This window comes from Sipha flava, unplaced genomic scaffold (genome assembly GCF_003268045.1).
Source record: "Sipha flava isolate LNK unplaced genomic scaffold, YSA_version1 179_pilon_pilon, whole genome shotgun sequence".
NCBI classification, from domain to species: domain Eukaryota; kingdom Metazoa; phylum Arthropoda; class Insecta; order Hemiptera; family Aphididae; genus Sipha; species Sipha flava.
The window spans coordinates 1146266-1157525 of record NW_020272149.1 but is presented as its reverse complement, the minus strand read 5'-3'; the positions used below and the strand labels follow the sequence as shown (position 1 = coordinate 1157525).

Sequence of the window (11260 nt, the reverse complement as noted above, 5' to 3'; positions counted from 1 at the left end):
TGGTATACCAAACGTTATTAAACGTTTTAATTGGTAATTACGTATACTATTGTCAGCTAGTATTAAAAACTGTTTGTAGTCAACAAAGTACATTTTATAAAAATTTTTTGCTCCACTGTTTCCAACTACTAAATAATGTAGATATTGTCGATTTACGTTGTTGGTAACAAAAAAAAGGCACAATGCAATATAATAATAACCATGTGGGTCATACGTACGGTATTGGTGAGATAGGGAGAGGAGAGTAAGGTAGCTTGCATGTAATTTTACATCCAAATTTCGGTGGGCTACATATTATATAATCGAGACCGCATACATCGACCACATAGAAGAAAATATCGTCAAAAACACGTCGCGTGTTATGTGTACGACAAATAAATAGTTTTTTTTTTTTTTTTTATGAATGCTGTTATTGCATGGAAAATAATAAGTTATTATTAATAAATGTTGTAATAAATAAAAAAATAAAACCGATAAAAAAATATTACATCAACTAAATTTTTATCGAGTATTGCTACGCCCCTTTTTTTTAATGAGTATTAAATGTTCACTCATCTGCAACAATGCAACAACATACTATTGTATATATTCGCTCAGTAGATGTTTCGACGCATCTGCACTGATCTATTATTTTTCTATTTGAACTGGTGAAGTTGAGATTTTCACCGTATGAACATTACAACTGACCTTCTTAATTACACTGGTCCAAAAATAACACGTAGGTGTATGTCTGTATTTTATGGTAAATATCAAATCAACAAGATAATTATTGGATTCATGATACCATCTTTTTCTCTGTAGGTACTCTAACTTACAGTGATCATAAGCACGCCACACAGTGGTCCACAAATTAAAATTAGGCGGTTTTTATTGTCTGATTTAAAAATTGAATTTTTTTTTTTTATGTCTACATCCTGTCGTGGTCGGACATGTAACTGGAAATTTATAAATATTTTTATAACTCAAGTTATAGCTATTTCAATGAGATATTTTTCAATATATCGGATATTTTATTTTAATTTAGGGCATAAATTGTTTATTTTTTTTTTGGCACATTAAAACTAAAAAAAAAAAAAAATTATTTTTCAAATAGTTCTATCCTTGTTCTATAAATAGAAATAATAATACGTTATATTTTTATTTTTTTTCATTGCATTCATAATGAAATTGATTCAGAATTACGCGTTTTTTTTTTTTCCGAAGACTGAATAAAATTTACTCAAATTTACATTATATTAAATACATCTATATTAAAGAAGAACTTCTTGCATATTAAATTATGTATATTTTATTAGCGGCTGTTTGCAGCAATTACGTTCACAAATTATTATCACTTCAAAAGTACCAGATATCTGTAAAAATTAGGTTTTTGCTTAAATACTTAATTTTGATCGATATAATTTAATAATACTTTTGCTTTTATTATTTAAGATTATAGATTGTAATAATATAAAGATAAGGCATAATCAGTAGTACCTACACATATTTTTTATCTGGTAAAATGACTATTGTGACAATCTTACGTGAAAAGTACCTACTTATTTAGCTACAGTACAATATTTATATTAATTCATATTGTACAAGTATATTCTAATTACACCATTGATTGTGTTTTTGATATTTTTACCAACTCATTGTAGTTTTTTTATTTTGAACATGGATAACCAAATAGAAGGTAAGATGTATAATGTACGTATAAATAGAAAAACATATTTTCTAAATTCTTACAAGACAAATTTTGGTTTTTTAGTTAATCATATAACTACATATAATTACATATATCAACATAGTTTTTAACTTATATCCATACGATATATTTTGACTTAGTTATAAGTAATTATAAAATAAAATAAATTTATATATTAGCCATTAGCGCATTACAAATTGTATGCTTAAACTGGTTGTTATACTGCTGTATTATTTAAATTACCACGTGCCATATCCAGACTTCTTGTAAATTAGTATTTTATTATATCATTATAGTAAATTTTGGTTATTAAAAAGCAATTTCTAATAAATTTGACAAAATCATTGTAAAAATATTATGATGTTCAAAATCTGTATTATAAAATAATTTTCAATCAAGATGAATCAGATGTATTAGCTTTTATAGTATTTTATTAAAAAAATATATCACACAAAACAATTCAAAACAAAATTATTTGTGGAAAAAATATAATCGTGTTTTAGTAATAACAAAAATATCCTACAATTTTTAATCATATATGCAATTTTTACCACCACCGTTGATTATCAGTATTTTGTACGATTGGTTGTTGTAAAACAATAATAAAAATTGCCTTTCCCATGGATGACTAACTAGTCAGACGCTGATCGTAGAAAAAAACAATAAGATTCACACTAATTTATTTATTTTGAATGTGACTTATTTTGAATCGATAATTATGTGCAATAAAGTATTCGCGAGGATTTTTTAAACGAATTCAAATATAACACAAAAAGCAATTGAAATACGTTACGATTAATTTCTAATTATCTTTTAAGAAATCGTGTAAATACTTGAGATGAAGATGAAATTTTGTGTAAATCTATAATTGGCTTTCATAGATTTCATTAACAATATTGGTTTCGCTGACTGCAGTAATTGTTACATACAAATGTTGAAAAAATGTATATCATATTTTTCAACTTAAAATGAAACGTGACGTTCGCCTACTTCTACATTATCTATACATTTTATATAAACCGTTCACATTTTTTTAATCTCTACACTAATAAAGCAATAATTGCTTATACGTCATATTGCAAACAACTAGCATGAAATGTTTTCTATACCTACATTATTAAGTTTCAATTTTAAAAGATAAATCTTGATTTATTTATTTCAAAATTTCTGAAGAACATATTTCAAACTAAATTACATATATCAACATAGTCTTTAACTTATATCCATACGGTATACTTTGACTTAATTATAAGTCATAATATCGTAATAATAACTTTGAATTAATAATTGATAGTTATTATTTTACATCAATTAGCTATATTCAAAGATCTAGAAAAATAAATGATCAATAACTTTTAATTATAAGGAACATATTATCGAACAACGTCTATAAAACCATTAGTAAATACCTAAACTTAGGAATAAAATATTTCTCGAGTTGTTTTTAAATATTATTTTCTGAGTACATATGATTAAACAATCTTGGTTTGTGTATCCAAAATAAGTGTGATTATCACGAACATAGATAGTGTTGGCAATAGTTTACAGCAAAACAACTCATAGTATAACTGGTATAACTGGTATCATAATGGTCGGATACAAGAAATGTATACGTTCATGCTTATTGTTATTAAAAATTGATTAAAAATTAAATTACAAAAATTTAAACTATCGTTTCGAATCTTGGTTTCTTAAGTACAATATTGTAACTGAATACACTCGTTTACTCTAGTTCCTCATTACTTGAAAGCATTATTTGTGATTTACGTGAACATAGATAGGATACACGAATAATATTAATTATTTTTTTTTGATAAATCTGTTAACTGTTAACTGTTGGTTCAACGGCTTCATGTTGAGTGACATATTTTTAAAAACTAGCAATTATAAGACTTGGATCATGCACGTATTCTTGCGAATTGAATTCAAAATTAAAAACGATATTTTTTCCATTTGTATTCTGGTGGACATATATCAGAGTTTACACAACGTTGAACTCTGGATTCGTTTACGATCGAGTAGTAGAAGGGGGTTTGGTCAAAGCGATTTACAAGGAAGAACTACTATAGGATTAGCCACGGAATCTTGATATTGTACGAACACTATTCGCACAGTTCATGTTTTTCTTTTTTTTAACTTCCGCCGTTATTAAATGGATTTTATTTTTGTATGCATGCGAATTAAATATTTAAACAACAAATAATTGTAACTTTTATTTATGTATACAGTTCATATTATATTAGTGTAACTGCATTATCATTATAGTGAATAAACATAGATATTGGAAGAATCATTAACAATTAATATTTTGAAAATTCAAATATATCGAAAAACAAATTTATATATTATTGTGAGTAAGTATTTATTATTTTTAAAATCTTTAATATAATATCCTTTGGCAGTCGTTTGTAAATTGTTTGCAATTGCGTATCCTTTGTTTTCCACCGTACACTCATATTTTCCATTGAGATCGTATTACGTATTTGTATTTCACAAATCTAATTTAAAATCAAGTGTTCATTTAATTATTTATTAATGTATTATAATGTAAAGTAAAAATGATCAGTGTACTAACATGGAGACATTACTAAAGCCGTTGGAGATACGCAAACATACGTAATGATTTATTAACTGGCGATAAACCTTGTATTTCAGTTCATCAATCAAACCAAATGTAGCGATTTTCAAGAGAAATATACTTAAATAATATAATATATTAGTTTATACAATAATCTGCAGCGCGTATCTACTTCATGATATTTTCTCAATTTTAGTCTTAAAATATAAAATAACTCATTGACCAACTAACGGGGGGGGGGGGGGGGGTACGGGGGGGGAATGATATCAATTTAATATTTCACCTTTTTCACTTGTTTAACTTAAAAATAAATGAGTGTTTTATATTAATAATTATTGTAATATTCGATAACTATCTTATTCTCAACACAAAAATACTAATTTTATTGAAGGTTTGTTCACTGTAATGTTATCAACACATTTTAGACAGTAAAATATAGAGTAATAACTAAAATCATAGTCATGTATAATTTAAAACATTTAAAAAAATATAAACTTTTTAATTAAGCATTATAAGTCTGTTAAACACAGATAAAATATTTAGTAATGATATAATATTACTCACAATAAGCAATTGACTAATCCAATTCTACAACATTTTAAAACATTGTAATCGGTCATATTACATCTCTATGAAATAAAATAAAAACATAATAAACAAAATATAAATTTAAAAATTTCATATCCCAGCTTAATGTCACTTTTAAATATTTGATATATTCTAAAATGTAAATAACCCTAAATAAATAATCTATAAACTTTTTAAAATAGTTAAAAATTATTTTCATAGTTCTATTTATCAAATACATTTAACGATTTCTTGATTGTATTTCAACATTTTTTAAAAATGTCATAATTATATAGATTTGTGTTTTTTGCATAATCTATGTAGTGTAAAGCTATAAGATACATTTTTAAGCATTCTTTCTATACTAAAAATGACACGTACAAAGTATTAAAAAAAAAAAAAAAAACAATACAAACCAATAAATTATTCTTATGGTTCAGAATTTTAAACGATCTAGTACAAGGAATGGCGAACTGGTTCATGGAATCATACACTACTTAAGAATCTACCAGTGTAGTCCGAATATAATATTTATATGTTTATATTTATATTTTACTCGTGCGTGCTTGTTTAGTTCAATAAAGTAATCGATTACAATTGCAATCTACTGAATACTAAAAATTATTTAAATGTGTGTTCAAATTATAAACGCTAAACGACCCAAAGATATAAATAATTTCAAAGTAAAACAAAATATTTAGAAAACAGTAATATTAGAACACAAAGTGAAACAAGTTCTTCATCGTATTGGTCAAAGGTTCATTTCTAGAAAATTTTTTCTTCCTAAAGGCAAGTAAAAAAAAAAAAATGTTGTGTTTAAAAACTAAAAATAACTGATTCTAGTATCATAACGTTATATTTTATATTAATTTGAACTAACAACTTTACTAAGAATCGATTTTTTTTTTAAATTATATCTGAATGTTAACGCTTTTTCATTTTTTTTTTTTTTTATTTAAATATCAAAGACAGTAAATTCTCATTAAAAAATATGATTCTGTATTATAGAAATTAAAATAACATAAAGGTAATTCAATTTCTTCATTATAAAAACTAGACTTGAATAGAAATCTCAATAAAATTTAATTTTAATCGCAAGTTTAGGTATTTTAATTTAACAACATTTATAATTTTAATTATTTTAACCTACTTTACAATCATTTTTTGACATTTGAAATCATATTTGGATTTCCTAAAATATTTTTATAGGTTTCATGGGCATCATATTATTATATCTCCATCTAAATTAAAATAAAAATAACTTATACATTCTTGGTGAGTCAAAACATTTTTTTTTAGAATTTAACAATTATATAACAATAAAATGGTACTTAAAAATAAATAAAAATATTTTTATTAGAAAATATGAACTACATCTACAGTAAGGTTGTGAATTTTTTTATAGACTATCTATTTTAATAATCTCAAAACTGAATTAATTTCCAAACGAGCGTATTTTGGTTAGTTTCCTTTTTGTTTTATTTTTCTTTGTACACATTTGATTAGGAATGAAAATTGGTCGACACAAATACGCATAAAATATATTACTATAGACTCAACAAAAGTGATCGAATAGCCATTACCCATCTGATGATTTTGCTTATGTAATATAAACCCAAACCATATTTTTACCAATATTCGTTGGAAGCTACTACAATAGTTTAAAAATAATTCATGTTTTTAACAAGATTTTCGATGATTTTTGTATCAAAACAATATGAGCAATTATCGATCAATAATAACAAATTTTTATCAAGAAAATAAGAATTGTCTTATTATTTTATCTTATTTCTATATCATTTCAATTTATTTATTGTAACTTTTATCATCCCTTTATATCAAAATTCAGATGATAAATAATAAATGTATTTATTTTTATTGTATTCTCTAAAAATAAATAACTCTATTCTCTAATAGAGTTATAAAATAAAAATATATTATACATGGAAAAACACATTGATATAACAATACCTTGACATTAAATAAACTATTTCATGCTGCAGCTAAATGTAGGTGAGTTGTTAAAAATAACTAATTTGAGTTAGTTAAGTCATTAAAATAATATTAAATTATAAGTGAACAGTTAAAAATAATACTAAAATCAACTCTATAAGTTAAACGTTAAAACATTAAAATATATAAACTTAATTCAGCCGTAAAAATCTAATTAAATATTTAAATAAGTTTTCTAGTCATCAGGACAACATAAATAATGATTATATATTTAGTTTTATTATTGACTGACTTTTAGTAATAATTTATGGTTTTATTAATTATCTATCAAAACAATGCTTATTAATAAATTGTATATACAATTTTGTTTTGTTTCAAACGCTAAAAATCTAATAATGATTAATTTTTATTTAATTAATTATATTAAAATTAACCTAAAGAGGCCAAGAAAAATAACAAGGATTATTGTAAATTATCAAGTCAATCGGTAAATCTACTAACTAGTTAAAATTAAAAGTTTTAAAACAATTAAACTTTGAGCTAGATATTTAATGCCTAACCTGTAGAAAATATCTAGTTTTGAATGGTAATGGTTCTGTTTGTTTTTTTTTTAATATTTAACCGTCGTGATAATATATTTAATCACATAATATATTGTCGATTTTCCACATTATGCAATTTCCTATGTATACATTTTTTTTTTAATTTCTAGGAAACCATTTGCTAGATTTAATTATATAACGAATATTTTTCTCTTTTTTACTGAAATTTCAGTTCATCGTACTGTTCTATATTATCTTTGTACCTGTAACCACATATTATTCTGTAAAATAAAGATTACGCAAATTGAATGTATCTATACAATTCATATTTAACTATTATTCGATTTTCTTGGAAATTTGCTTACTCTCTAATGAACAATAAAAAAAAAAAAAAATAAAATAATTTTCCTAAGTATAAACATATAACATATAAAACATATAACCAAAACCAATATTCGTACGAGTAGAGTATGAATTATTCTTATTGTGTACAATCCGATAAAACCAAAAATCCGAATTTTATTTCGGATTCACATATAACCCACAATACCTATATTTAATAAAAACCTCACTCTCTCACGTGACCTATCAATTCGAATGTATATTTCGAATGGCACTCATATAAGATTTTGAGTGAAACGGAGAATTTATTGGTTTCACTGAAGTCTTTTATTTTTTCACAGACATAATTTTCGGATAGCAGATTCCCACTAAAAATTTCGTACTGCAATATTTAGAAATTGAAAATTGAACAAAGTTGATACTTTGAAAATATCATTTCAAAATCATGGTTTATCGTATTTTATGTGTGTCATATGTTTTAGAATTCAGAATTTTGCCTAAAAAATTGTTAATTCATTAAAATGAATCGATTACCATCAATGAATATATTAAAACCAAATGTTTTTTTTATAACTTCAAGAAAATTGTGATAGCAGTACATTTAATAATAAAAACATACACTAAAATATATAGAAAAATATTTCAATCATACGAATTGAAGGTATATTTATTAATATTAACAAGATTTTTTTTTTACTGTATTTTATTTTATTTGAATAATTCAACGGATTTAAGAGGAATATGAATTGATATAAGTAAAATCGATTTATTCCTTTTTAGTCAAAAATGTTTATTCTATAAAAAAACATTTTTCACCTAATTATTGAGTTATTTATATAATAATTTTAATGAAAATTTATTAAATTATATCAAATACCAATACATTTATTATTTTATAAATTTAATTTACTTATAAGTATTAATTATGGCAGTAAAAAAATAAACAATACAAAAATATGTGAGCGAGGTCCCAAACAAGTTTATTTGATTGGGGTAACCAAACTCCAATATAATGTGGACTGTATATGTATTTTTTTATGTATATGTATTTTAATATTAAATAAAATTCAAATTATGTTTAACAATATATTAATACCAATAAATAAATAACAATATATTAATATGAGGACGATCCTAGTCCTAATGAATGAGCGTCTCATTTTGTATTTTGCTTATTTATGGCATCCAGAATTATGGATTTAAAAAGTAAAGCAACATGAAATCTTCCATTACTGTCCCGTGATACAGTTTATTGAAAGTATCTTTCATATGCTTCATCTTCCGTGCTCGGGCCACTAATTATACCAGGCTCTTTAACTTCCCAAAACCTTTATCAGAGCTCTCTTATATCATGTTTATCAGATGCCACATGGACCGCCAACGATGAAGCTATAGAACATGCTTTTGACTCTTCTATTGCTCCAACAAATACCCATCCATACTACGTGTGCAAGGCTGAGGGCAGATCGGGACGATGGACAATATCAGAATGTAAATGTAGTATTAATAAATACAAATCCCCTCCAATTAATATGTCTACTAGACCTGGAACATCAAAACTAGGGTCAACAAGTAGAAGATGACCGTATTGCTTAAGAATTGAAAGGTTTAATTTTTGACTAGGTATAAAGGTGGTGATTTTCGGTAGAGTTACGATGTTGGTGGCCGATATTTGTGGTGAATCATACAATAATGGAATAAAACTAAAATTGGTTGACCCCTTTACAGTTCGTAATGGCTACTGGGCAAGATCACTAACCTATTTTCGTCCCTTGTGGTGTGGTAAACCAAGTTGAATTGCACATTGATTGATAATGGTCGAAATTTGTGATCCAGTATCTAATAAAGCTCACAACAGCACCAATTCATCACATTGACCTCATATTCTCACTATCACAGTAGCTAATACAACATTTACATCCGATTTCACAGCGCCTGAAAAGCCAGTAGATGTATTATTTTGCAGGGCTCTCGATCGTCTTTTGAATTGCCGCTGCATTAGATGTTGATGTTTTTCCATAACCTTTATTTTACGAATCTAAATGGAGCAGTACAGTTTGTCGTCCTTCACAAAGTTTGCATAAGTACTCCGACTTGCAAAAATTTACTTCATGATTCAGGCGCAGAGATTCAGACACAAAACATAATTTCTTATTAGTAACCCTAAACATCTAAATAACGAGTGATCGTCCTTGCAAAACAAACATCTGTTCTTGGAAGTGGCAGTAGTCGATAATGTAGTCTTTACGGGCGCCTGGCCGCCCTTGCCTTTTTTAGAACTACTGTTGCCCATTGATAGCATAGCCATGTTTGCGTGGATATATTTTACATCGATTTGCAACAAAATCCAATTACTCATCCAGGCTCGGTATGCTTCCTTGACGTACACTTGCTTCAAATAATCGACGATTATCAGGGTCAATAGCAGTGGCGTCGATGTAGAATAGCATGAATCCAGACAAATCAACGATACCAAGTTCCTTTATTGCAGTCGCATTTTCGAGAAAGGTATTGACAATTGATAATAACGAAGTAACCGATTCTCGTCATAAGCATCCAAACAAAAATAATTTATTACAATGTGCTGTCGCGAGAAGTTGTTTGTTATCATAACGATCCCGAAACGCATACCAGGTGATTGCGTAATTATCCGAAGTTAGCGGAACCGACTTGACAATATTCAAGGTCGATCCTGATAAATAAGACACTAAATAATGTAAACGGTCCATATCATTGACCGATTTTAATGCACTAGTGAGGTGAACATATCGCGAAAAGCACACCAGTTGATAAGACTACCGTCAAATTTTGGAAGCTCAATCTTCGGCAATGACAACAACGCACGAACATAAAACGCATTCTCGCGCTCTACCGTTGCACATTGTTGTGTAGTTGAAAGGATATCCACGTATTTCCGTAAACACCCCTGTAATTTCTCTAGGCAGTTATTCCATATTCTCGGTAGTTTCTAAATCTAAACTTGTAAATCCGTCAGACCTGTTTAACTCAACCAGTGATGAAAGAATATTTTTTTGCTCCGTTTCAAACGACTTTACTGCACGATCTAATATCTCGTGACGTGCGATAAATATTAATCGTTTTTGCTCGTCCATGTTCGCCTTCATGGCCAACGCATGTATTTTCCATATGGAATTTTATGCCACGTCCCAAGCGATGCGTGCTTGCGTTAATTTTTATTCTGAAGACTTTGATGGGGCCATATTGACCATACTGAATCCGGTTCGAAGGACGAAAATGTGTAAGGGAGGTTCCGAACAAGTCTATTTGATCGTGGTAACCAAGCTCCAATAAAAGATGCACTGTATATGTACATATTCTAATTAATATGTATTTTAATATTAAAATAAAATCAAGTAATAGTTGACAATAAATTAATACCAATAAATGAATAACAATATATTAATGTCAATAAATGTATAAATGAAGATTCTTACCGCGTACTACGTCACCGCAACAGCCGACAATAAGATCTTACGTGGCAACCACTAACGTAACGTAATAATAACAAGGTATCGTGAGATAATCACGCAGCAACAACCAACACAAAAGAAACAACGACACCACATGACA

At 26.9% G+C, this 11260-nt stretch overlaps 1 protein-coding gene across 5 annotated transcripts in view; it reads left to right on the top strand.

Annotated features, from left to right (window-relative positions):
• Positions 1-1578: 1578 nt before the first annotated feature.
• Positions 1579-11260, top strand: part of LOC112680680 (nose resistant to fluoxetine protein 6-like) — a 34734-nt gene continuing 25052 nt past the window's right edge. For 2 of the 5 annotated variants that reach the window (XM_025550859.1, XM_025550860.1), the window contains exon 1: positions 3748-4041. Coding sequence is in view for 1 of the 5 variants with exons in the window: in XM_025550858.1 (XP_025406643.1) it covers positions 1657-1675 (19 nt within the window). In the remaining 4 variants the exon portion in view is untranslated. Of the gene's footprint in view, positions 1676-3747; positions 4042-5369; positions 5622-11260 lie in introns of those variants that run through there. The other 3 variants (XM_025550858.1, XM_025550863.1, XM_025550861.1) reach the window with 3 other exon arrangements.